Raw genomic sequence first — 28,000 nt, 5'->3', positions numbered from 1 at the left:
GGCCGCGCGTCCGGGCGGCGAGCGGAAGTGGGTGTGAGAGCGGAAGTGGCCGGCTAGAGCCGGGGGCTGGGCGGGGACCAGGCTTGTCGGTGAGGCGGCAGCGGCGGCGGCGGCGGCTCGGCAGGCGGGTTCAGGCTTCAGGGGCCAGGTCGGTCGGGTGGGTGGGTGTCTCCACAGTCAGTGCGTGCGCGGGCCAGCGCGCAGATTTTCCCCTTCTCCCACCCCGGTCCCTTTCCCCTTCTCCCCTAACCTCCTACCCCACCCAGCCCCCCTCCTCAAGGGGCAGCAGGGCCGCTCCCTCTGTCCTTTCCTCCCTTACCCACCCTCACCCGCCCTTGTTTCTCCTTCCCCTGTCCGGGGCAGCCGCCGCCATGATCCTGCTGGAGGTGAACAACCGCATCATCGAGGAGACGCTCGCGCTCAAGTTCGAGAACGCGGCCGCCGGGTGAGCGCGCGCCTGGGGCCGGTGGGTGGCGGGGGAGGCAGAGTTGACCCCTGATGATCGTTCAGTCCTCCAGACCCAGAGGAGGGAGGTGAGCGACCTGGCCGGGTGTGGGGACTGCCCCGGCGGGGTTAGACGTGGGAGGTGATTGGGCGCGGTGGGGTGAGGGGCAGAGATGCGTGGGGAGAGGCTCAGAGGAGGGATGCGGAAGCAGTGAGTGGACAGGAGTGCGCGTGCCAAAGGGCAGGAGACCTGTGGGATGTGAGGGGAGCTTGGGTCGGAACTCTCCGCTGGAGGATCCCATTCCCCTCTGGAACGAGCTGGGGACCACTTCGCTCTGTATTCCCCGTCATTGTTCAGAACCCAGAGAGAGCCCATTTGGGATCCGGTTGGAAGGAGTTTTCAGGAATTCCCAGCACTGGGGGAGGAAAGAAGGTGGCAGGCCCAGATTCACCACCCATCTTCTCGCTCCCCACCCCCATCTTCTCGTGTAAAGGAGCGGGAGAGAAGACTAAGGCAGGCCCTGCCTTGCAGCCGGAAAACCCGTTGGTCTCTCTAGTTTTACTTCCCCGAACCCTACTGTGAGAGAGACTGGTCGTTTTGTTATATTTCTCGAGCAAAGTTAATAGTCCCCCCAATATCCCCACTCCTTTCTTATCGCTCTTCTGAGGTCCTGATTCTTTTTTTCCCCACCCACTGTCCTCTATCTGGTTATCTTTTAAATCTTTGTACCGTACCCCTTGGTCTGTGATTTCTTCTGTAGTCATTCCGGCCCAGATACACACTTAAAAGCCTCCAGAGTCTATAATAAAGTTCTCAGATAAGACCTGTTTGTTAACCATTGGCCTTTTTAAAACTAGGCTTTAGGACGTGTTTCTAAGGCAACCTTCGCTGTCAGACACAAGAATCAGTAGAAGACGACCTCCTCCCCCAAAGCTGCTTTGCTTTTCTAATATAATATTTAATACATGAACCAAAGAATCGGTTTTAACTTCTAATTTTTGATGGCTTGTGGCCAGTCCCTTGGCCTCATTTCCCCATGTGTGAGGATGGGACTTCACATCTTGGTTACACAGTTGAGGAAATAGTGCAAACCGTTTCTGGTGAACTGGGAACTAATAATAGAGTAAGTGCTTGGAGAGCCACAGATGGGAGAGGATTGGTGGAGGGAATTTCTGAGTGGACATAATGAACTTGTGGCTTGGAGGCATTTTAAAAAAAATACTTATTACCTGCCTCTTAAATTGAATATATTGTCTCCTATCTCTGTTATAAGGCCACAGGTTTTATCTGTAGAACAAAGCACAGCTTTCCTTGAAGTCACACAGTGACCAGTAGTGACTGTTTCCTGCCAGGGGCTGCAGTTGCTTATATTTTAGGCTGACTTGCTTCTTGTCTTTGGCCTCACTTACCAGTTCTTTGCATTTTAAATGTTCAAGCCAGTCAGCTTAGTGGCTTATTTTCGGTGATTGCTGTGTACTTTTTTGAGCAGTGCAGCACATAGGAGGAAGTTAAAATAACTTCTGCATTTTCACAGCTGATCTCAAGTGAATTCTCAAGTTTAGACTAGCGAAAAATGAGACCTGGGTGGTTATAAACTGATCTACAAGATAAATGCCTGTGCATTTCAAGTAGAAGCATGCCTTGTAGTGTAGGAGTACGTTCACATCTGCTTGTTTATTAATAACTTGTGACTCTGAAATGTAGCCCATTATTCATAGCTTCAGCTCTTTTCTTTTTAGAACATTACTCTTAAAAAGAGCTACTCACTATTTCAGCTGGGAGTAAGTAATCACACAAGTCTGGAAGGCATAATTTAGAACTTCTGGACATTTTTTTTTTTTTTACAAAATATATGTTGTAACAATGTTAAATCTTAGGGCATGGCAGCAAATTTTGGGTTTTTTTCTGGCCTGTCTTCCAGTTGAGATGTGACTTTAAGTAAGTGGACTCAGAACATACTCTGCTGAAAATCACTTTGAAAAGAGACCGTGATATTCAGCCTAACAGGTAGGGTTTTCCTGGGATTGCAAATGTAACACCTAGAAGCCTAGAAGTTTCTAGGCATACTAGTAAGGTGAGGCAGCAGTAAAGTATTTAAGTATTTATCAAGTAGTTAACTATTTATCAAGGTGCATGCCTAGCCAGAACTTTTAGAGAATAACTAGTATTATTACATAATAACTAGATAACCATGAACATTTACAGGGTTCTCTCAGTGCTCAGCCCCAAACAGGAACAGGAAAGGGGATCTTTCTAAGAGTATGGCAGAGTTACAGAGGACCTAGGGGGACACATTTTGGGAAGGAGATCAGAGAAAGATTAAAGAAAGGCAGTAGCTCTAAGGAGAAACCTTGGAGATTGGAAAGGCTTGGCCATTGTGGGAACCTGCTGGGAGAGGTCTGCTCCGCCCTGCTTTTCCCAGTTGGGGAAATGAGGTTCTACGCAGCCTTCCCCAGAGTGAATCCTCCAGCTCCACAATGCCTGGTGATAACCAGTAACTACCTTATGGCTAGTCAGGTTGAAATAAAAATTAAAGTGAATTAAAATAAAACTCCTCAGTCACACTAGCCACAGTTCTGGGGCTCAGTTGCCACACATGGCTAGAAGCAGTCAAATGTGGGCAGCTAGAGGTAGAACATTTCCATTATTGCAGAAAGTCCCCTTGGACAGCCCTGTTGCAGCTACTGAAAACGTGAGCATGAGGTAGTCTTAAAAATAGCTCTGCAGTATATATTTCAGAACACAGTTATTTTCCTTTTAAAGTTAATCTTATTTTAAGTGATGCCTTTCGGAGCATGGTAATGGATTTATGGCAGGTCCTCCTCTGTGGGCCTCTCATAGTGTACCCATGCCAGAGTAAATTGCAGCTTCGAACCATTGGCCAGCCTCTTTACTTGTGGGCTGCGAGCACTGAAGGGAGTTGTACAGTGTGAAACAAGAGAGAAAAAAAAATGATGCCTCTCAGATTATCTTGCTGGATCTTCTTGCCTGTGACGTCCTTCTAAAAGTCTAAATTTCCTTCGAGTAAAGCAGTTCTGTCATAAGTTGTTTAAGAATATATTTGGTCATGAAAACCTTTTAACTTGGAGTCAGTTTTTGACAAAGCCTGAGAGCCATTCCAGGCAAATTACTCTTTTTTTTTTTTCCCACCACACTCCTGGAAAGGTGGCTTATTGAGAGGATTCCTGTGTCCCCACAAAGTGATAATTATTGGTAAATTGTCTTCTCAACAGCCTCCACTGAGACTGTGACACTGAGAGACTGTCCGTGATTAAGAAGCTGTGCACAACACTGCAGATAACCTCATGTGCAGGTCTTGTCAAGTTTTTTGGTTGGTTTTTTTTTCCAACCATTTGGGAATTCTTACTTAGGCTCCCAATTAAAGAAGTATTCTGGCAAATTAATTTAATTCTTTTGTTACTGTATATACACCAAGAACCTTTATAACCTCCAAAGCTAGGCTTGTCAACCTCACTCTAGTCTGGAGTGCAAAATTGAGGAAATGCTGTCAGATGCGAATTGCTGTTGATTTTAAGTGCATGCTGGCTTCTTGCCACAGCTGTGCATATTGTGGGGCGCTATGCTTCTGTGAGGGGGAGTGAAGCTCAGCAGGCAAGCCATGCCAGTTGGGGTGGGCGAGGACTGTGGGAGGAGAAATTTGAGCGAGGAATAAATTAAATCTTGCTGATACCTTCTCATTCCCAAATATGCTGCCTATGTCCTCAGGGAGACAGACTGCTGTGAAGTGGTTTGGAATTAGGACATTGTTTAAGCATTTAGAAGAAACTGGATGTAGCAGCTGACTTGCTGAGATGATCTGGTTGGTCTTTTTGCTGGTCACTGTAGTCACACACTACTGCCCACTCTGGCTGCTTCGGAGCTACTTTGGGCATGAGGCCCCAGAACTGTGTTCCTTTTGTGTGTACGAAACCTGCAACTCTGTTAGTGGCAGGGTCTATGGTTCTTTCATCTTTGTTTCCCCAGAATTCTTACTGTGTGTATAGTCAGCTTAGTACATGTTTGATGAAGCTAGATAGAATGGTTCTCAGTTTCTTTAGGAGTTTATCCTTCTTCTGACATTGTGTGAATCAGCTTTTAGACCCTCTTCGTTATTTTGAGATGTACCTTAAGAGAGTAGGACCACCTCTTACCTAATATGATCCATTTTTGTAGGCTTTGCTCAAAAAGGATGATGGGAGCCTTAGAGAGGACTTAAAGGAGATTAATCAAAAACTTTATGATGAGATAATGAGCAGTATTCAGTAATTCCTCTAATTCAGCTCATAGAAACAGTAACTAGAAGAGGGACTTATAAATGCACAACAAGGAACTGGATGTGTTCAGGAGTAAAAACTCCAAAATCCTTAATGAGGAAAGAGGATTGGATAATAACAGTTGCCAGGAGTTCTTTAGTGACATTTTAGAAACTTCCTTAGAAAAAGGAGAGGAAGAAATTTTTTCTAAAGGAATTTAAGAATGGCTCTTGAAACCCATCTGAATCAATTGAGTATGTTTTAGTGTCTTGTGCTGTCCTGTCAGTAACCCTGAGGACTTAGCCACCTGGCTTACTCTAGGATTGCAGACACTGCAGCAGTCTGACACTAATATGGTTCTGTTTCTCCTTGTTTTGCTGACCAGTTCCTGATTGTTTGACATGGTTTCCTTCCATTTCAGAATGTGCCTGGGTTACGGATAGCAGCTATGATTTACAATTTACAAAACTGGGGCTCTTGGGAGTTGCTGAGGGAGTAGATGGATTCAGCATTGTGTAGGCACCCTTCCCTGGTGATTTGCCGACCTTGTTATGGTATGTCACATCTGGGTAAATGGTCTAGCCTGGAGATCCTGCCACTGGGCTGCCTTAAGGGCCATGGGATCATTATCTCAGCATATCTGTAGCTGAGTCATAAGACCTTTGTTGGGAAACTTTGCCGTCCCGTAACTTCTCAGTTAGTCCTCACAGCAGCTTTGTGTGGTGAAGTGAAGTGAAGTCACTCAGTCATGTCCGACTCTTTGCAACCCCACGGACTGTAGCCTACAAAGCTCCTCTGTCCATGGAATTTTCCAGGCAGGAGTACTGGAGTGGGTTGCCATTGTGGTAGAGGCTTTTAATCTCCATTTTCTAGAAGAGGAACCTTTGGCTTGCTAACGAGTATCATTGCTGTGGCTACAGTAAGCGACAGAACTTGAGGTGAAGAGTCAGCTCTGAAAAAGCTTTTTCTGTGATTAAAGTTACTCTCACCACCTGAAACTTTAGCACACAGTCAAACAGAAAATAACTATTTGCCCTTTTGGCCTAGGGGCCTCTGTGGTAGCTCAGATGGTAAAGAATCTGCCTCCAATGCAGGAGACCTGGATTCGATGCCTGGGCTGGGAAGATCGCCTGAAGAAGGCATGGCAACCCACTCCAGTATTCTTGCCTGGAGAATTCCATAGACATAGGAGTCTGGTGGGCTACAGTCCATGGGGTCCCAAAGAGTCAGACATGACTGAGCGACTAACATTCTTTTGGCCAGTTAAGAGTACACTTGCTCCCAGACCAATCTTATTCCTGTCTGTGGTTGCTTGTGGTTTAGTCGCTAAGTCATGTCTGACTCTTGCGACTCCGCGGACTGTAACGTACAGGCTTTTCTGTCCATGGGATTTTCCAGGCAAGAATACTGGAGTGAGTTGCCATTTCCTACTTGAGGGGATCTTCCAGACCCAGGAATCCTGTGCTACATGTGGTCTCCTGCCTTGCAGGCAGACTCTTTACCAGCTGAGCCACCAGGGAAGCGTTTATTCCCCAGTAGCTCCGTGATTTTTAAACCACAAAACACTTGGTCTTGGACTTGAGCCACAGCCCTGTCATGGTGTATTTCCCACTCAGTGCAGTCCCCTTGTTAGGGACAGAGTTAGACAGAAGTCTAACCCCCAGGTGACTTCTCATGAGGACTCCTTCAGCCCAGTGCTCTCCTCAGCAGCCTGCCTCTCTCCTCTGCGACCTCTATGCAGCCATAAATAGCAAACTAAAATATTAATGGCAATGATTTGACAAATATTCCCAAGTCAAGCAGCAAACCACTTAGTATAGATCTTAGCGACTTCTCCCAGTGGGGATCAGTGCTCAGGGAACTTTATGACCTAGAGAAATTCAAAATTTCAGAGTCAAAATGTTGGAACCCTTAAGGTTTTTTATCTACAGTTGATCTTTTCTTGGTCAGTTGATGAAGTGAGAAAGTGAGGAACTGAGTCCTTCTGTGGCTGACTTAAAGCTTAAAGGTTAAAAAAAAAAAAAACAGCCTCCTACTAAGTGATACAACATGGGCTTTTATAAGCCTCCACCCTGCCTCTTTGGCACAGCCAGCCTTCTTCAGGAGAATGTGTTTCAGTGCTTCCTCCCATTGTGCAGCCTCTTAATGTTTCATTCAAATGGGCCATAGATTAATGTTTCTACTTCTTGCTTTGCTCTTGTTTTTTCTAGAAGTGAGAAATGGTGGTTGGTCATTCATCACCTTAGTCACCAGGCTACAGTTTCAAATGAAAGATCAGAAACAACTTTTAATTTTTATCCAGTTCTTTTCATCATATCCTGAATCTAGTTCTTTTCATCACATCCTGAACTCACTGCTTGTCCATAAACCCACTTGATGCTTCGATTCTCAGACACCCAAAGTACTTTTCCCTAAGTCACATATGGATGGCTTTGAAGAAGCAGAGTGGAACTCGATATGTGATTTGTATAGGTTGATTTTACAACCGGGCTAACATATGTTTAATAGAAGCCAGTTTCCTTGAGAGGTATGGTTTAGCTTTGCAGCAGCGTTTTAACAGTCATAAACCATGTTATTTATTCTGTTATTTCCCAGCAACTCTGAAGGGCAGCTCAGTCTTAGTTCCTTCTGCAGACGAGGAAGCGGAGATAGTAAAAGAGATACACATTTGATGGTGAGGTCTTGAGCAAGTTAGGCAAGAATAAATGTGAAAGTGTGTATATCTTGTCCGCTGGCCTGTAAAACAAAGTGGAATCATTTGAGTTATAGGGTGTTAGCTAATAAAACTATGGAGTCTTCATTGGTTTCCTACCATTGGGTTTTGAGGAGAAGTGAGGAAAGCATTTAAAGTAGCTTTTCACTGGAGGTTAATTGACCATTATTGTTTTTAACTGGATATATGTCATGCTTTCTGGGTTAATAACTCAGCAGCATTTATCAAACAGAAGTCCATGTACCAGGCTCAGCTGGGAATCACATTGAAAGTGGTAGACCATCAGTGCCCTCCAGGAAAAGTTCTTCCATGTCTGTTCTCTTGTTTTATCGTTAGCAGTTGTGTGAAGTAGGTAGGATCATTTGTGTTCTCCCATTTTAAAGATGAGTAGGTGAGAAAATGAAGGAATGCAGGCATTAATTTATCTGAAAACATGGTCCTGAAGAAAAGGCTAAAGTTGGAAAACAGGTGTCTTGACTGTTCTCAGTTATTTTGCTGTTACTTTGTGCTACATGTTGTATCAAAGTACAACACTGGAAAAAAAAAAAAAAGAGAAAGTACAACACTGAAATTTAAAAACACACCCCCCCACCCCCCGCAAAAAAAAAACAAAACAAACAAACGAGTAGAACCAAAGAGGGCTTCATGAAGGAGAGTGGTGAGTACTTAAGTGATGTAAGGGAGAGGGAAACACAGTGTAGGAAGACTTACAGATTGTCTTTGAAATGGAATAGGACTGCATCATTTTGTGGCCTGAACTCATCCTTTCATTTTACAAAAGAGGGCATTTTGTGAGTCATATATACAAACGTGTCTGTCATGGTCTTAAGGAGTTAAGAATTGAAGGTGAGCCCCAACCACAGCAGAGACTCAAGCTGCAAAACAAGCTTTATCTGTCTGTCCTTTTTTCAGTCTTTCACCATTAGTAAGCGCAGAGGTTCAGGTGCGTGAGAAAATGAATTGTGTACCTGGATCAAGGTTGTCTGATCTTAAATAAAGCTCAGGAGCCTTTTGCAAGTCTCCCTGAAGGCAAGTAGCAATGTTGTTACCCTTTTGTTGGCCACGTTGCATAGCACGCAGGATCTTAGTTCCCTGACCAAGGTTTGAACCCGTGCCCCCTGCATTGGAAGCACGGAGTCTTAACCACTGGGTCACCAGGGAGGTCCTAGCAATATAGTTAGCTAACTAAAGGACTTTTATTTCATTTTGCAGAAACAAACCAGAAGCTGTAGAAGTAACATTTGCAGGTAAGTATCCTTTACCTCGCCTATTAAGAGAAGGCACAATATAAAAAATAGAAAAGAAAATTGTTCCTAAAATAAACTTTGACGTTTGGGCTCCTATCTTGATTGTCAGGTTTATTTTTTTTTTTTCTGGCTTTTATTTTCGATCATTATTCATGGATTTAGTGAGCTATATAAAGTTGCCTGCTGATATCTTAGAAGTTTGGGTTTAATTTTGTGGTACAAACTAAGGTTTTTTAAATTTGGAAATATTATGTTAGTATCTTTAGCCATCATCTTAGTTTACCTAGCACTTAGAGGAGTAGGGAATCACAAAAATACTCGAGACTTGTTCAACAAGTCAGAGAGAGAGGTTAGTGCTTTCTTTTCCCTAGAAAGAATTGGGTATTGACACTACTCACTTGCTCTGTGAACTTTGAGGCGTTGGTCATGCTGTTTATTAATAAAATGGGGATGCTTGACCGGGTCATCTTGGAAAACTTTTTGCAGCTCTGATGGGCCAGGCACCATCCCCTTCCCTTCTGCTAACTGGCAATGCCAGAGCTGCCTAAAGTAATGACACTCAGCCCCAGGTTTCAAGAACTATGTAGAGGAGAGGCCTGTGAATTACAAGAACTTAAGAGCTAGCCAAACACTCTGTGTGAGCCTTGTTTGGATCCTAATTCAAATAAGACAACAATATTTTTTAAAAATTCTTGAGATAATATTTCAGTGCTTGACTGGATATTTAATATATTTTTTTTTAGGCATGACAGTGGAATTGGGTTTATGTTTTTTTTAGAGATGTATTCTGAAATATTTATGGGTGAACTGACATGATGTGTGAGATTTGCTTCAGAATAAATCATTGGGAAGGGCTGTGTCTAAGTGAAACAAGGTTGGCCATATATATGTTGATTAATTGTTGAAGCCATGATAAGAATAGGGGTTCGTTGTATGTTATATTTTTATACATGTTTAAAATACATCACAATAAAGGTTTGCTTGTTTGTTTTTTTTAATTCTTTCAGCACAAAGTGATGATTAAAGTAAAAATAGCTTTGTGATTTTAGAGAAAAGAGATGAGTTCTTGATAATTCTTATCTCAGTGTTTCTACTGATTTTCCACATGGATTTTAAATGAACGTCATTTTACTTACATGCCTACTTGTAAGGGAGATTTCCTTGTGCCTTGCAACAGGTAGACAGGCACTTTGAGATGTTATTCCCTATTCCCAAGTTAAGCAAGATTATTTGCCTCTCCTGGCAGATTTCGATGGAGTCCTCTATCATATTTCAAATCCTAATGGAGACAAAACAAAAGTGATGGTCAGTATTTCTTTGAAATTCTACAAGGAACTTCAGGCACATGGTGCTGATGAGGTAAGTTGCAGATCACTTTTCCTTGGGAATCTTGTTTCCTCCTCACCTTTTCCTGGCAATTTGCCGCTCCTAGAAGATCCACGGCACTGAGTCATCCACACTGGCACTGGCCACTCTGGGTGGCTTGCTCACCTAACCAGGGGCTCTTGACTTCATTTCCATTAGTCATAAAGAAGGGTGTTTCTCAGAAAAGGTTTTGGTTCTCTGCTTGACTGCTTTGTACACTGAAGAAGTAAAGATGTTCTCTAACCAGTGAAAACAAAAACAGATTTATTTCTCAAAAAATGTAGCAAAGAATACTTTTCCTTGACCAATACAAAAAGAGCTATGGCAAGACTGAGATGGATTCAGTTCTATTTCTGTTACATTGAGAAGCAGGTATATAACCTTGGTCTGTTTCAAGTTTACAGGCATAATTTCTCATTCTAGAAATTTAGGAACAAATCTGCCCTTCTGCTTTTAAATTTAATGCTCTTTAGAACTGGCCTCTGTAAGTATCTCTTCTTCCTTATGACTGTCTTAGGGGAAATAAGAAAGGGTGTCCATGTGTTCAGAAACTCTGGGCGGCCATGCTTTATTCACTGACTTCTTTCAATAGGTTTGGTTCCTGTTGAACTGTATTTGCTCTGGGGAGAGCCATTTATGGAAGAAAGAAAATGTTATTACACCAGTGTGTGCACGTTGTGGTTGGGTCTCAAAGCAGGAAGTATGACTCAGTTCCTGAATCAGTTTTCAAGTATCTTCTAGTTTTAACAGAGTAGGTTCTCCTTAATGTGGTAAATGAAGATACAGCCATTTCTATTTTCTTTCTGATTGAGAGTAATAGTAGTTTGTTATATTTTTTTTAAGTTTATTTATTTTTAATTGAATGATAATTGCTTTACAGTATTGTGTTGGTTTCTGCCATACATCAGCATGAATCAGCCATAGGCTTACATGTGTCCCCTCTTGAACCTCCCGCCTGCCCCCTACCCGTCCCCACCTTCCTGTGTTGTTGCAGAGCCCCATTTTGTGTTCCCTGAATCATACCGCAAATTCCCATTGGCTATCTATTTTATATACAGTGGTGTATATGTTTCCATGCTACTGAGAGTAGTAGCTTTTAACTTACTTAAAATTTATGTGATGAAAGAGCTGTTTAACAAAAGCATATGATCAAAATCTCGATACTAAAAACTAAAATTAATGTTAACCAAGCCAGATACCAACAGCCATACACGGTCACTTCCCTTACTTCTTCATATGCAATTGGTTTGCCCTGGAAGTTCAAAGGAACAGCTAAAACCTCTGATTTTGCCTCAAGTTCAAGAGAAGAAGAATGGTTTAGAGAATTTGCATTCAGGGTTATTTTAGCTAAAAAGAAAGAGCCTCGGGAGAAAGACTTAAGTCTTTTAACGAATTTGAAAGATTACTAATGTGAGACCGGCTAACTCTTTACCAGATGAAGATCAAGAGGAAATAAATGGCAGTTAAGGTGGCCCTGCTTTAGATGAAGTAGAAAACAACTACCTAGAAAGAACTGTTGAACATTTGAACAGATAACTGCAAAACTGTGCGATCATTCCCCCCAGACCTTCCCCTCTCTTTAAAGATCTTGATGCAGTAAGAACAATCCTTGGGAGGGAGAGAAAGTGTTAAGCTAGATTTCTTAAATCTTTGTTCCAGTCTGCTTTCCTTACAGTGAAATTCCAGAATACATTGCTATTCTTGTAGCTACCACAAGGGTCAGAGAACCAACCTCACCCACTCAAGTGGGTGGAATAGGTAACCATTGGCTGTGTTGCAGCAGAGTGCAGGGTAAATGGCTCCCTGGGTTGGTTAAACAGTGACCAGCCTGTGATAACCACAGGAAGCTTGTTACTTTGTCACAGGCCTTTTTTCAAAGCAAAAAGCCTCAGCTGCCAGGTGGGAAGGTCTGATTTCCTGGTGTCAAGTTGTAAGAGGGGGTGCAAAGTGAATCACAGTTAAAAGTACAAGTGAAGTGAATTAGGAAGCGTTGGCTGGTTTTGCCAAGAGGAGGGAGCAGAGGAGTTGACCGTGGTATAATTTTGGTTCTAAAAACTGCTTAGATCTCAGAATATTAACTTAGTATTTTGGGCTTTAACTGAATAACTTGGAACCTAAACTAGGAGCCGTGGTTTCTCCCACATCTGATTTTCCCTTCCTCTAAGTACACATAGTACAGAATTGTAGATAGTTAAAATTATTAATGGGACATGGGTACTACTTTTTTTACCCTGAAGTGATTTAGGAGAAGTGGTATATGGGGCACCTGAAGTCAAATCTCTGTGCCACCAATAGATTCTATGACCTTGAACCTCTCCCTTTAGTTCCTCTTCTGTAAGAGATACCTCACAGTGGGTGTATGGTCACCAAATAGGAACTGTGTGTGGCATTAGTTACCTTTTGCCTTTACATAAGTAGTCACTGATTCATGCTGTGAAGTCCACCCTACTGTCCAGGTTTTGCATGTTGAGACTTTGTTCCAGCTGTAGGATAACGGTTAAATAAATATGTGGAGTACTAAAAACTATTTAAGAATGAGGAGAAAGAATGTACTATATGATAATTCTTTAAAATGGGACATGAAATAAATGGCTCTTGGTTTGTATATCATATGTGTTTTTAAAACCTGGAGAGAACACTGAAAATAAGATTAGAAGAAAAGCATTGACATTTGCTCAGTTCTGTTATCTGAGTCCCCAGATGCTGGAGATGGGCTCTGAGAAGCACACACTACTCTTATAATTAAAGCAAGTTTATGCTCTTGTTCACTTTTATTTTTTTTCCCATTTATTTTTATTAGTTGGAGGCTAATTACTTTACAATATTGTAGTGATTTTTGCCATACATTGACATGAATCAGCCATGGATTTACATGTGTTCCCCTTTCTGAACCCCCTTCCCGCCTCTTGTTCACTTTTAACTTGGTAACTTAGATTCGAATACCTCTTTTTTTTTGGTATCCCAGAAAATGCAAGAGGATCATTGTTAGTATATTTGTGGTGACACCATTAAAAATTGGATGCATAGAGACAAAATCCCACAGCCTGTTATACGGCTGGGGGTTAGTATTGATATATTGGCCTCCATTCTGCCTTACTGTGGAATAATGCTGACTCCTTCCCTGCCTAAGTTCAAGATTTTAATGAGACGGAAATAAGACCTGTCTATGTCTTGCCTCTAAAACATAATAAAAACTATTAAATGCCGAGAAGTTATTGAATTCTAGTGACTTTAATTTTTCTCTCTCCAAATAACTGCCTTTTCTCCTGCTTAATGTGTCAATAACATTTAAGTCAGAACTGTTCCTTCCCAAATAAAAAGATTGATTCTTAAACCATCTCAGCCTCAGAGCGGTTCCTGCCAGGAAGAGCAATCACACTGGCAGAGAAAAAATAAGAAGGTGTAAAAGGGACTCTTGTTTTATCATTTACTCCAAAAAACCTGGAAAATAGCCAGCTGTAAGGATTGGTTTTGAGAAAAAAACATTTAGAGAGTACACCCTTCTGTGGACCCCCACAGTATAAATAACTGGCTAAGATTGAATTATCCATTGCTTTTTGCCTTTAAAAAAGCTGGTAGTAAAATAATTTTAAAGCATTCAAGATAAGCAGGCTAACCAGAATCAGTTCCTGACAGTTCTGGTTTTACCATTTCATTCACCTGAGTTAGTGGTTTGGCCTGTACTTGGTTGATAACTAACATGATCTATTCTCACTTGAGTTCAGCATCCTTCTACTCTCTTGGGGAAAAAGAAAAAGGGTAATTATGTGTAATATAAGATCTGGAGGAGAACAGACCATATAAAGGGGGTGACCAGGTGCTAACCTTTTGGAGTTAATTGAAGTTTTGTGAGTGATTTGCTTGATAACTCAGATAAATCTTCTTCCCTCCCTGTATCCTATTTCCCATTCGCCTTTTGAAAGTTAGGAACAATGCTGGCTTAGGAAAAACTTGGCATGCATGGTGCTTTGAAAATAATGAAATTCTCTTTTGAATTAACATACTTGTTGATATGTATTTGTATGACATATTTGTTTTTCTATTTTCTAGTTATTAAAGAGGGTGTACGGAAGTTACTTGGTAAATCCAGAATCAGGTATGTAGTAATGTGAATGGCTATGGAATGACTTGAAAAGAAATTCGTCCTGTTTGTGCTATGCTTTTTTTAGCCAACAGATTTTATGTAAATGTTACTTATTTATGAATATTTCTGCATGAGTTCAGGTCCCACTTTCAGTTCAGTTCAGTTCAGTTGCTCAGTCATGTCCGATTCTTTGTGACCCCATGAATCGCAGCACGCCAGGCCTCCCTGTCCACGGTCCCACTTTAGCTGTCTCCATAAACCTAGCATTTAAGCGGCTTTGCGTTGTCCAGTAATGGATACACGTTATTGGTGTAGTCACACAGAGAGTTGATGTATGCTGTTTTTAACATTGATTCTTTGTTAATGTTTCAGCCAAAGGGCCACCTTTGTTTGCCCATAGTGATTAACATGCCTTTTGAGAAGATTAAGCCAACATTGATTCTCCCTCCCAGCCCCCAGTAACACCTTTGTACACAGCACGTTTGGAGAAGGAAAAGGAATATTCACAGCTATTTTCACGTTTTCAAATAAAATTTTCAGCCCCTAATCAGTGATCTGTGCCTCCTTGATTAGAAGAGCTATGTTGTATAGCTTTAAAGGAAACTTAAAGAGGAAAAAAAGGGAACAATATTTTTATCCCTATGATTAAGTAGTAGTTTTGAATTTTGAGGCATCTATAGCCAGGCCCCATAGTGAGGACCAAGTTGTAAGACTGCTTGAATGTAATATTTGTTACTCAGATCCTATGACTGGTACCTTGACTTAACAAATCTTTCTAAAAAGGAAAATGTATCTGTCTCTTTTTAACAGCAGTTACTTTAAAAAGAAAAAAAAAGAAAAAATGATGGCACCTCACCATCCCCATTAGAATACTTTCCCCTGACTCTTATATGCTGCTCTGGAAACAAAGTAGCTAGTAAAGAAAAGTGCCTTTGGAATGTAACTTGTTACTTGGAGTATTTGCCTATGAGAACTTTGTGCTCCATAAAGAATACTGAAATTTATTCTTCCCCAAATTGATGGTACAAACATATCTCAGAAATAAAAGCCAAAAGATAAATAACAGTGTGGGCTCTGAGAGGAATCAGGGAATTTCAGAAAGAAAAATAACTAGAGCAGAAAAAGCATAAAGGAACTCTTGGATGTTCTTGTCACCACTCAGATCCTAAAATCTATCAGAACAAGCAGAGTGTGACCTGGATTTTTCTCTATGGGTTTATCTAGGCATGTTTGGAAAACTCAGCTAGCCATACTAGATTTTACTTTTTTCTTCATTCTCATCATGTTTTCTTTATCATATTGGAAGCCAGACTTAAGTCTGGCTTCAGTTATAGTTTTATTTAGTTTGTTTTATTTGGCTTTTTGAAACTAACAAACCCCAGCTTTAAATATTTTCTTTCTTTTTTTTTTTTTAATCTAATCTTGTGGTCTATTTGTTTATCTGGTTTTCAGGTATCCAAAACTGGAGGATGATTGATATTATTTAATTTTGGAGTGCCAGGAATGTGCTAAACCCTGTCTAGAACAGAGATTTAGATAGCCAGTTGATGCTGTCAGTGAGGATAGATCCCCAAAACACAGACCTCAGGAATGCTCTTAGAAAAGTATTAAATGGTAACAAAGTATAAAGGTCTAAGAAACTTGGAAATGTGAAGTCTGTACAGTTCTGGTAAAATTATTCCCATCATTTGTTTAGAATATGAAATCCTCAGTGATGGACAGATATTCTTGCAAAATCATCTACAGGCTTTTGGGCAGGTATATATCATTCAATTACATAATAAAGCATCCTAGGCACTTGGCTTCTTTGAACCTTTTTTTCCCTCTAAAATGAGAATAACTATATCTGGCCTATTTGATACAACTCATATGGAGATCAAATGAAGTAAAATGTTTTAAAACACTTGGAAAAATTTACAGTGTACACAAATAAATCTTTTGGGGTGTATACAGATTTTTTTTTTTCCCCTTTTAGGTTTTTGCCCTATTTCCATTCTCAGGGTTTGCAATGGCATGCAGGCAGGTATATTTTTTTTTATCAAAAAGCAACCAAGCTGCTCACCATGTTGGCACTTGGCATGATAAACCATCAGAGAAAAATATGAAACTCATTAATAGGTTGATAGCATATTCAGCCTGCTTTCACGATTGTGTCTGGAACATTAAATTTCTAAAAGTTCCAGGATTATGACTTCCTCCCATTCCTTATTTGTAATCAGTCATCTTTAATACTGATTTAGATTGTTGCATGGTATCTGTTAATTAGCTATATATATTTACAATAATTTTACAAGAATTAAGGTTTTATTTCACCTCATTTGTCCTTTGAGGAAGATGGACGTGGACTGCATTTTTTTTTTTTTTTTTTAATATACCTACTGGGTGTTTTTATTTTCCCCTCCAGGATACAATGTCTCTTTGCTGTACGACCTTGAAAATCTGCCTGCATCCAAGGATTCCATCGTGCATCAGGCTGGCATGTTGAAACGAAACTGTTTTGCCTCTGTCTTTGAGAAATACTTCCAGTTCCAAGAAGAGGGCAAGGAAGGGGAGAACAGGGCAGTTATCCATTATAGGGATGATGAGACCATGTGAGTATAGGTAGAATTTGGTCCTGAAACTTCATTGTGTCTGTCACATGTGCTTGCCAAAAGATGTTCAGCTAAGTCAGACCTTAAACTATATTGTGTGAAGCCCCGCAAAGTGTCTTTCTCATAAAATTCTTTAACCCAGGATGTAGATGGTATGGTGAAGGAGAAGGCCACTTCTCCTTGTCTACAGAAAGTTGGCAAAAGATAAAAAGAGACTCTAGCACTTCCTTTAAGGCACTAACATTTTGAGTCCCCTTCTATAATTTAGCTGGGTAATCAGGAGGCTGAGGGTAACTATAGGTTCTAAGAAATATTTTTTTTAAAGTGGTGTTCTGAGAATCAGCTAACTCTGGATTCCAAATCATACCATATAGACAAGTTCATAACGTCCACTTTGGGTGATTTTCATCTCTTGCCTCACGTAAAGTTTGCATTTATTGTACTGACTTCGTGGCCATAGATAATCAGTCTCACTAGCACACCTTGTTTTATGAATTAAAAGGTTTATGATGACTTTACCCTCCTGCCTCGCTTATAGATCAAGTTCTCAACAAAACCCTGTTCTGATTCTGTACTTACTTGTGAGTTTTGTTCCCTCAGGTATGTTGAGTCAAAAAAGGACAGAGTCACAGTAGTCTTCAGCACAGTGTTTAAGGATGACGACGATGTGGTCATTGGAAAGGTGTTCATGCAGGTATGGAGCAGACATCTTGGGGCGGGGAGATGTAAGCCTGGTGACTTACACCCTGCCATCAAAGAGACTTCCCTCGTGGTCCAGTGGCCAAGATTCCTCACTCCAATGCAAGGGGGCCCAGATTCGATCCCTGGTCAGGGAGCTGGATCCCACATGCCACAACTAAGACCCAGCACAGCTAAATAATAAATAAGTAGATATTTTTTTAAAAAGATATGAACTGGCAGCCCTATTGATGTTGAAACTTGATTTAAACAGTCCCCCATCAAGCTCACTGAATTTTTTTTTCTTAGTGGTTTTAGCCCTTTTCCGGGACTGAACTGGAGTTGGTTCAGACGGTAAAGAATCCACCCCAGTGCAGGAGACCTGGGTTCAATCCCTAGGTTGGGAAGATCCCCTGGAAGAGGATCCCCTGGAGTGGCAGCCCACTCTGGTATTCTTGACTGGAGAATCGCCATGGACAGAGGAGCCTGGTGGGCTACAGAATGGGAGTCACAAAGAATCAGACATGACTGAGCAACTAAGTATAGCACATAGTAACAAGATGACTGAATATGAAATATCCTTCCTGCCATGGGGTCTTTGATTTAAAGCTTGATCACGTTTCCTGCCCTCTTAAGTTTTCTTCAAGCTTCTAGCAAGGTTTGTTGGCTTGGCTTATTAGTCCTAAAGTCTTTTCAGAATGGAGTCTAGAAAAAATTCTTAGGTGGTAGGTAATGCATTAATAGCGTAGAGTTGTCAAACTGGCAGTGAAGAGAATGGGCCTGAGTTTGGCTGAGGTCTCCATGGAGCGCCTCCCTCAGAAGCAGCTCATCTACTAGAAGAGTAATGGGTGTTAGCAGGACATTTTGTAATTGGATTTCTGGTGTGGTTGGACTCAGGTCTGACACAATACAACCATTGTGGCTTTGTCATGCTGTCTGCTAACCAGTTGCTGGCTTTAGGACATGAGAGCTCACTGGTGAAGTGGTATCCTGGCTCGTTTCTTATGAGACAGCTCAGCATTCAAAGTCTAGTACAAGAGGTTAAATTAAAAAAAAAAAAAAACACAAAACTTTGTATGTTCATTCTGTTCCTTGGCAGGGTAATGACATTTAAGAATTCCAGGACAGAAGCTCTTTTGCCAGGTTGAGTTGAAAAATAATTGTGCTTAATATAGTGAGAATACTTTATGTGTAGGCATTCTAAGTGGCTAGGGGAATCTTCAAAAGGGATATTCTCCGTTTGACCATCTGTAGTGGCTTTTTGTGTTAAGCTAATTAATCAGAAACTAATTTTGTAGTCCCCATGCATAAGAATCAGAATATTGACACAGCGTTTGATAGTACTAAACTTTCAAAAGTGTGTGTATATGCGGACACATAGATATGTATGTCTTAGGTCCTAAATGTAAACCTCAGACAGGCATTTCATGTGTTTTTATGCAGAATTGACAGGGGAATTAAATGCAGTAGCTCAGAAATTGGGCTAAATCCAGACTGACAAGCTAATTTTAAAACCTATGAAGTATATATTTAGATTTGGCTGGGTTTTTTTTACCAGTCTTCTTCCACTTTATTCCAGACAATATCTTAACTTATTTTTATACTTTAAACAGATCTTGTCTTGGAGAGTGTACTGGAGATTTGTTCCTTAGGAGAATTTTGAGTATTCTTTTTTGCATGTGAACTTATGCTCTCCCTCAGAGTCCATGTGGTGGGACACTTGTCTAAAAGAGAAAAGAAGGTCTGCATTTTTGTACCGACAGTGTCTCCAGTGAGTGACGGCCTGGCCCCATGTGAAAAGGCGGTGCCCAGGAAGCCGTCTGCCCTTCCTCCCTCTCCAGACTCAGAGGCAGTGGTAATTTACTTGAAATGACCTTAGTAATGTGGACTTATTTTGCTGGTTTTCCCCTCCAAAATAAATCAAGCACTGTCCTAGGCCTAGTTATTTTAAATTTCTAGGAAAAAGGAGAGCAGTGAATGCCTAGCCTAGAATGCCGTGACCTGGGAAGGCTGGTCGTGGTCACTTGTCTGTCTGTTGTGGGTCCTTGTTTCCCATGCTGACATGCACCTCCAGCCTAGTCAGAATGCCATCCCTCCCTTGTCATTTGGCAGGCTGACTTGGAGGGATGCTTATTGCTGTCATTTGGAAAAAAACAGGGGCATTCCCCACTCTTATGGATGTGCTGGTGCTCACCTTTGTAGGTATATGAGCTGTGAGCATCAGAGAAAACCTGGTAGATATCATTTCAGCACTCATTACGTGAAAAGCAATAGTTACCCTTTCAGAGGTTGGTGAACTAGAATTGTTTATATAACTAGATCTTTAAGTTAGTTCAGTAGGTAAGAAAAATTAAGTGGAAACCACTGGTTACTATATGTTCAGGACAAGACAAGCAATTTGCCTCGTAGGCAGTGCTGAAGATGTTATTCTGAGGATCCTTGCTGCTTGTGTACATGTGGGGTTACACCTGTAGGATATTTTCCTGAACTGGAGACCCTGAGGCAAAGTGAGTAATTTTGGTAGCATTGCCAACCCCCTCTCCAGAGAGGTTATGCCATTTCCCTCCCACCTCCAATGCATGAGTGTCCATTTTCCCAAAGTGGAGCTGAACTTGTGGATTTCTGCCAGTCTGACAGGTTAAAAATGGTTTCTGCTTTCTCTTATGAACACGGTCAATCCATCTTTTTTTTTTTTCTTAACTCTGAAGGCTGTTTTTTTTTCTTTTCTTGTGAGATGTCTCTTGATGGCCCCTACCCATTTTTCTATTGGGTTATTGATTTTCTCAGTTTCTTCACATACTTGGGAGACTGGCCGTTTGTCTGTGATAAGAGTTGCAGATTTTTTTTTTTTCCAGTTAGTCATTAGACTTCGTGGGTTGTTTTTGTTGTTTGGTTTTCCCCCAGGTAGAACTTTATTTTCATGTAGTGAAATTGATCAACCTCTGTGGCTTCTAGGTTTTGAGTCATAGTTAGAAACGCCTTCCCTACTGCAAGGTTGTAAAGAAATCTACCTGCATTATTTTCCTGGTGTTTTTATAGTTTCATGTTTTATGTGTAAATCTTACTGCCTATGGGTAGTTTCTCTTGGTGCATGATATGAAAGGTGGAGCCGTCTTTTTTTCTAAGTGACTACTCCCTGTCCCAGTGGCAGCTGTTTAAAAGTCCATGTTTACACTACTGGTTTAAGATGCTGCCTTTGTCATATACTTAATTTCTGTGTATATTTGGGTTTATTCTGAGCTTCTGTGGTCAGTTGTGCTCTGATGGAAGAAAGAAATAATATTGTGATGCCCCACAGAGAAAAAAAGGAAGAAAAAAGAGGCAGTATTGCTGATACATATGTAACAAGACGCTTAAAGCAAAAAGCGCTGGGTTGGTGGGTTGATTGGCTTTAAGTGTTGTGTAAGAGAGAAAAACCAAGGAGAAACAAAGGCAGGAGATTGCCTGAATTATAGCCCCGAGACAGTATATTGTTAACCAACTCTGAAATGTATCACTCTCCAGGTACAAAACTGAGAAGTGCTGCCAAGTCCCCACGGGTTTACAGATACTCCCATCTGGTTGTGAACGCCACATGTACCAGTGAACTGGAGCATTCAAGAAACTTATGAAACACAAAGTGCTGGCAGGCAGTTTTTATCTGTTCTCCCCGCCGGGGCTAAAAGAGGGAAACTGATAAAAGTTAGAGAACCTCCCGACCCAGTTGCAGAATGAACGGTATTTTCTAGAGAAGGGCAATTTCAGCAGCTTTGCTTTAAGGATTTCCATTTTGAATTATCTTGGATCCTTCCCTCCCTCTTCAGATATTTTTCCTTTGGGGATCAAAGTTCAGAGGGGAGCTCACCTAACCCAGTGATGTTATTTCCCACCAACCTTTGGAAGCTACACAAGGAGTTCAGAAGGCAGGGGGTGAAAAAGACGAGCTCCCCGACTGGGCATTAGACCTCCTCAGGCAGCATCCTTCCTTCACGTTTCTGCTGCTGAGGGCTTGCCCACCAGTGTGTGTCCTGCTGCGGGTGGAAGTGTAGTCCCTGCTCCTTCCTTCACAGTGTGCTGGCTCTGTCAGCTAGGGGAGTGGTGCTTGCTTTCTCATTCTTGTGCTAGACAGCCTCTTTGAAGGGCAGAGGACTAGGTACAGAGATGAATAAAAGAATCCTTGACTTGAGGAGCTTAAAACCTGGTAGGGAAGACAGATGCATTAATGAATAGTGAAATATCACAGTAGAGGTTTGTAGAAAAGCTGCTCTCCCCACAGGAGAGCAGCCAGCTGTGCCCAGGCTGTTGGAGAGAACATTATATCTGGGCAGCAGTAGAAGGAACGTTGTAGACTGAAGGGCTATATGACTTGCTCTCAGTACGCTCAGAAAACTCGGGGACCTTGGAAAACTTTTGGTTCCATCTTTCTGTCCTCCAGAGAGTTTAAACCTTAGGTTTTACTGGCGTTGCTAGAAAGTCCAGTCCTGTTGTTACAGATCTGGGTTGAGACGGGGATGCCTCGTGTCACTTACCTGTTTATACAGGAATGTATGGATTGGGAACCCTTGAGATGTAGAAGTTAGGACGGGGAAGAATGGCTTGGTTTTGACATCCTTAGGCATTTTTCTGTAGTTTGCTGAGGGTGGATACATTTTGTCAAGGGTGAGCTCTTACTTGAGCTCCACTTGACATCTTAATCAAATTTCCTGAAAAATATAACCTCCTTTCATATTAAATCAAAAGAAACTAATAAACTGTCATCCTTATCCTGAACATAATCTGGTTCTCCGAGTACTTTGCAATTTGTTGTCTATTTAGCCTGAGAAGTAATTTTATCATGCATATTTTTCCAAAACAAAAGAAAGGGAAGAGGATTAACAGTGCTTTTCTTCGCTCTTTGAAGATCGGACTTGTTAAGTACTTTGTGATCTCTCCTCTTTGAATCTGAAGTGCACTGATGGCAGCCAACACTGGTAATATTTCATGTTGTGCTGTGCTGAATCACTCCGTCATGTCTGACTTTCCGAGACCCCATGGACTGTAGCCCGCCAGGCTCCTCTGTCCATGGGGATTCTCCAGGCAAGAATACTGGAGTGGGTTGCCATGCCCTCCTCCAAGGGAATCTTCCCAACCCAGGGATCGAACCCAGGTCTCCCACATTGCAGGCAGATTCTTTACCATCCGAGCCACCAGGGAAGCCCAAGAATACTGGAGTGGGTAGCCTATGCCTTCTCCAGGGGATCTTCCCAAGCCTGGAATCGAACTGGGGTCTCCTGCATCGCAGGTGGATTCTTGACCAGCTGAGCTACCAGGGAAGACCAGTGTTTCACATTAGGTGTCATTCATTTTTAGCCTCTGCCAGACAGAGGGCTCAAAGGTCACATCACAGGGCAAACCCCAGAGCATAGGTTGCTGTTCTTGCTGTTCATCTCACACCAAATCCTCTTCTGGCTGCTTTTTGCTTCATCCTGGCAGGAGTTCAAAGAAGGACGCAGAGCCAGCCACACAGCCCCACAGGTCCTCTTCAGCCACAGGGAACCTCCCCTAGAGCTGAAAGATACCGATGCCGCCGTGGGTGACAACATCGGCTACATTACCTTCGGTGAGCCGGGCGGGGTTGCCACATTTGCACACCTTGGTGGGTTCATACTGCAGTTGAAATGGGGCTGAGTGGTGAAAGCAGGTGTGCCAGAGTGTTCCGGTTGCCGGTGCCATGACTGTAGGAGGCATGTCATGGAGCACTAATACAAGTCATGCGCTGTTTTTATTTTTATACAGTAATCATTTTCCTTTTTTCCCTGTTTTATCTAAATCCTCAGGGGGGAAAAGGGTAGCTTCTGGTGTGAAGTAGGAAAGGTCAGGGCCACATAAGCACTACTAAGCAGCTAGATGGGGTTCTCTGTCCTTTGGCGCCTGTTAGGTTTTTTTTGCTCATCAGACCAGAGCTCCAGCCATGATTCACTTACCCACTTTCCCTCTGGAGAGATTCACATCCACCCCTCTCACAGCTTGCTTCAGCCTAGTGAGCTGGTTCGTCGTTAACAGCTGACAGTTTAGAATCGCAGCTCATACGCACACTGACCCTGATGGCACTAAAATGTCCCCTTTTGTGAAGTTCTCTAAGTCACCTGAGTGCTGAAGTTTCACCAGTTTATCGGCGATGAGCGGGTTGATTAACCAGGTTTCCTTAAGTCTAATCTACATTTATTTTTTTTTTAGCACGTTACTCTCTCTGAGGTTGGGACAGCCTGTTACAGTTTAATTAGCAGTGTCTCTCTTTGTGCTACATAAACTGATGGTGAACTTATAGTCATTAGCATCTCAGGACCTCTGCAGTATAGTTATCTCCTGGCCTGGCGCTCTTTTCTCTTGAGGGCAAGTTGACACACAGTGATCCCACCCCTTCTTAGGAGGCATTTCTTTTCATTTCAACAAAACTTGATACTCAAGGACTTTGCTGATGCCAATTCCACTGAGCAGGATAGATGCAGAAGATAGAGGGGATTCCCAGAACCCAGAGGGAGAGGCATGCAGGTCTGCCCAGGTGTGAAGCCGAGTGACTGACTGCACAGGACTTCACGGGGTCATGCAGTGGCAGGGGCTTTTCTCAGCCCCCATCCAAAGCAACTCCTCCTGCCATTCCCCATCAGGAGTGCTCAGGTTCTTGTCCCTTCCTGTTTGGTGTTCACCACAGACTACATGGTCCTCTAGGGATCTAGTTTCTCTGAACGCTTACTCTGCCTTGGCACCAAGGGCCTACAGCAGGCAGGCTTTCTTCTCTAATCCCCATTGCTCCAGAGTCCACCCAGGTAGCCAGTTGTGTCATCTTCTAGAGAGACTTCTGAGAGGCAAGAGCTAGTAGATTTCACAGTGCACAGCCGGAGAATGCAGACCCGGAATGAATGCCGGGACCAAGCCCTTCCCCTGGGGAGCCGTGGTTTTCGGCCATGGTCTCCTCCATTTGCACTCACTGGCAGAAAACCCTAATGAAACACGTGGACGGTCCCAAAGCAGGGCCAGATGGGCGCCGACGGCAGGCTGCTGGCCTCGCACCCTTTGGCGTTGGTGTCACTAGACCTTGACGCCTTGTCTGTGCCCCACCCAGTGCTGTTCCCTCGCCACACCAGCGCCAGTGCTCGAGACAACACCATCAACCTGATCCACACGTTCCGGGACTACCTGCACTACCACATCAAGTGCTCTAAGGTGAGTGGGGGCAGCCACAGCCCCTGTGCTCCGGGCCATTCCACCAGAGCTCGTGGCATAAAGTCCTCTCTGGTCCAGGCTGTTGGTAGGAACTCTACAGAGATGGTTCTGTAGGCTTTGAATCATGGCCTTTCTCCATCCCTCTCACTCCATAGCAGAAAGGTGAATATATGCTTCCTTGCACAGCCCTACGTCAACCCCAGGGTGGATGTTCCCAGACCTTTCTGATAATTTCCACTACTTAGAGCAAAGCCTTTCTGGAACATGACTGTGCTTCAGTACCCATTGTGTTTGCCTCCAGGCCTATATTCACACACGTATGCGGGCAAAAACATCGGACTTCCTCAAGGTGCTGAACCGTGCACGCCCAGATGCCGAGAAAAAGGAAATGAAAACAATCACGTGAGTAGCCAAGGAGGTCATGGGTGTCGGTGACCCAGGTGTCTGGGCAGTGGCTGCAGGTGAGACAGGCAGGGGGGTGCCTATAGCTGCCTGGCAGACTAAAGGTGGGACAAACAGGTTTTGACGTCTGAATGGGCCTCCTTGTCTCCACATCTCTGTGATCGAGGAGAGTGGCTGCTAGGAAGAAACACAGACCTTTTTACCAAGATGAACTATGTTCTCTTTGGGCCTGAGTTGAGAGGCCTATCTTAACTGTCTTGATGTCTTCTTGTAGAAGTGGAATAATCTGCTTGAGGACATATAGTTGCATAAATAGGCCTGGAACTATTCCAAAGCATTCTTTTTCCTGGTCCGAGTCTTGGCAGGAATTTTGCCTGAAGAGGAGGTCGACTTTATCTGAGGTGGAGATGATGAGGAGCACCCTAAAGGGTGCAGGACACTGTCCGCAGTAGAGCAGCATGGTCAAGGGCCTGGGGGTTTGGGTCTGTGCCAGGTGCCGACTCTTGGGACCCCCTCTGGTAAGGTTTCCGCCATCCTGTTCTCCAGGCAGAGAAATAGGTGCTCATCTCCTATCACTTGTTCCCATTGAATTAAACGTCCTGGGGTGAACTAAGCACCCCCACAACCCTCACAGCCATTTCCAGGACCCCACACTCTTGGGAAAACCTTCTATAGGTATGTTGTGCCTAGGCCTTCAGGCTCCTTTCCTTGGCCTCTTCTACCAAGCTAGTTTTTGCTGCCATTTAACAAGGTGAGAGAGGATCTGAGTCTTGGGCATTAAAAGCAGAGTGCTTTTAATCTCAGAAGCATCAGACATTTATAGAGAGCAAAATAGAGACAGTCACCCCTGCCTTCTAGACTTTAGAGGCTGCCTATCTCACTAGGAAATTGATACTAAGGACCTTTCTCTAGAATAACTCCTCGCACTGCCCAGAGCCAGCAGAGTGTTCAGTCCACAGCTGGATCCTCTGCTTAAAAGTGCCCACGTGCCATGGCAAGACAATGGCAGCATCATTCCTTCTACTCTGCAGCTTTGTGGCACAGCCTAAAATGGCCAGAACATGAAAGGTGGTGAGGCGGGGTGGGCGTGTCCTGGGGGCACGTCTCTCGCTGACCTGCAGACTCTTAACCTCCATCATGGAGTGGACAGGTCTCCCTTTGCTTGCCTGCTTGCTTCTCTCACGCACACCACGTTGGTAACATTGAGTGTGAGGCAGCCAATTTTGTGCCAATTTCAGGGCCTGGTTCAGTAGAGGCCAGGAGGTGAGCCGGCAGCCAGTGCAGCAGAAGGCAGCCTGACCCGCCAGCCTGTGGCCCACCAAATGGGGGCTGGGCATCATAAATAGTCACAAACTTCTGCTGTCGCCTTCAGCCCTGTACCTGTCTGTCCGTTAAGTAGAAACGCCCACCAGGCAGCCACTATCCAGTGTCTCCCCACAGGGCTTCTCCCCTGGCTCCGTCACACAGCCTGGCAGCCTTGAAGTGTGGGGTCACTGCAGAGCAGGTGCAGTGGAAGGGCAGGAGCAACTTCCTGTCCTGATGGGGGACTAAGAAAAGATGAGTCCTTGAAATGAGCCAGTTATCCATAAACTTCCTTCCTGGAATTTAAGGAGAGCAGCTTTGCCTTTTTCCGTCCTGTGACCTCTCTGGCAGAGGTGAGCCCCAGAAAGGAGAAGCAGGAGGTAAACAACCCTGAAAACCAAATTGAGTTGCCAAGGCTAGGCAGGAGAAGCCAGGAGCCCTCTTCTGCTCTGGGTTCTCAGAACCTGGAGCAGCATAAAGGAGGGTGGCATCCCTACTGTGACCAGAAGCCAGCCATCAGCACCCCACAGAGCTCTGTCAGAATTGAGCTTTCTGTTGGGGAATGGATAACAAAATATTTTAGCTTCATCTGTGGTAGGGTAAGACATTCCAGGCAGGAAAATCTTAGTTCCCATAGTCCTCCGCTGTAGCTTCCAGGCTTCTGTGCCAGATGGGTACCCTCCATCTTAGGGAACCATTCCCAAAGTTGGCCATTCTTAGAATGCTGGGTAGGACAGGACACCCCAGCTCAGGAGCCTTAAGTGAAGCAAGTGTTTTGTGACTGAGTGTAGTCACCGTATGACAACACAAAGCACCTTTAAACTTGGAAAGTTTGGAGGGTGCTTCTTCTGACATCCTGGCCCCATGGGGAAAGATTTAAGGAACTGCTGTCTGCTAGCCTGAAAAAGGTATAAGCTGTGTTAGGAGGACCCCAAATTCTTCACTCAGAAGAGGGTTGAGACCAGTCTAAAATGCAGGTAGATCTAGGCCATCCAGAAATTGTGGGCAGGTGATTCTCCTGTCTAGCTTGGTATATTTACTGTCCTCATGGGCTTATTACTTGGTACCCTGAAGTATTCAATAGGAAGAAAGAGCTGATGGGTTGTTTCTGTGAAAGCTGGACCTTAACCCTTGCCTGGAGTTCCCGCATATCTCTGCTTGAGAAACATTGACCCCATCTCAGTGCAAAGCGTGGGGTGGATGGGAAGGTAAGCAGAAACTAACCTTCGCATTTAATCTCTGCTTTTGAAGGGGGAAGACGTTTTCATCCCGCTAACTCTTGGGGACAGGAAGAGGAAGCGGCTGGCAACTGAAGGCTGGAACACTTGCTACTGGATAATCGTAGCTTTTAATGTTGCACCTCTTCAGGTTCTCAAGGGATTCTCCGTTTTGGTTCCATTTTGTACACGTTTGGAAAATAATCTGCAAAAACGAGCTGTGCTTGCAAGGACTTCATGGTTCCCAAGAATTAAAAAAAAAAAAAAAAAGAATTCCACTTGATCAACTTAATTCCTTTTCTTTATCTTCCCTCCCTCACTCCCCTTTCCCTCCCCTCTTTTCCAAGCTGTTTTGCTTTGCAATATGTTACTGGTAATGAGTTGCAGGATAATGCAATCTTAACTTGTTTTCTCTAAGTATTTGAGTTCAAAACTCCTGTATCTAAAGAAATACGGTTGGGGTCATTAATAAAGAAAATCTTTCTATCTTACATGAAAATTCACTTGGTTTCTGGACTGGG

General features: G+C 43.2%; 1 protein-coding gene and 1 non-coding gene across 4 annotated transcripts; both read left to right on the top strand.

Annotated features, from left to right (window-relative positions):
* The first annotated feature begins 22 nt into the window (after positions 1–22).
* On the top strand, positions 23–27,978 carry ARPC2 (actin related protein 2/3 complex subunit 2). Of its 3 annotated transcripts, XM_061148767.1 has the most exons (11): positions 23–148; positions 364–445; positions 8,624–8,658; positions 9,905–10,017; positions 14,074–14,119; positions 16,512–16,698; positions 17,299–17,392; positions 22,828–22,954; positions 24,458–24,558; positions 24,860–24,960; positions 27,514–27,978. In XM_061148767.1, exons 2-11 carry the CDS (start codon positions 372–374, stop codon positions 27,536–27,538), a joined length of 903 nt encoding a protein of 300 aa, XP_061004750.1. In that variant the 5' UTR covers positions 23–148; positions 364–371; the 3' UTR covers positions 27,539–27,978. The 3 variants fall into 3 exon arrangements, with proteins under 3 accessions (XP_061004750.1, XP_061004751.1, XP_061004752.1); XM_061148768.1 differs by lacking the exon at positions 23–148 and having other exon boundaries at positions 313–445; XM_061148769.1 differs by lacking the exons at positions 23–148; positions 364–445 and adding an exon at positions 484–533.
* LOC133061074 (small nucleolar RNA SNORA42/SNORA80 family) lies at positions 3,239–3,375 on the top strand. The gene has a single exon (XR_009693907.1). It is a non-coding gene; the product is annotated as a small nucleolar RNA SNORA42/SNORA80 family (small nucleolar RNA).
* Positions 27,979–28,000: the final 22 nt, after the last annotated feature.

The sequence above is a fragment of the Dama dama genome, chromosome 8 (genome assembly GCF_033118175.1).
Source record: "Dama dama isolate Ldn47 chromosome 8, ASM3311817v1, whole genome shotgun sequence".
Lineage (NCBI taxonomy): Eukaryota > Metazoa > Chordata > Mammalia > Artiodactyla > Cervidae > Dama > Dama dama.
The sequence above is the reverse complement of the archived record's forward strand: the minus strand, read 5'-3'. Positions and strand labels throughout refer to the sequence as shown.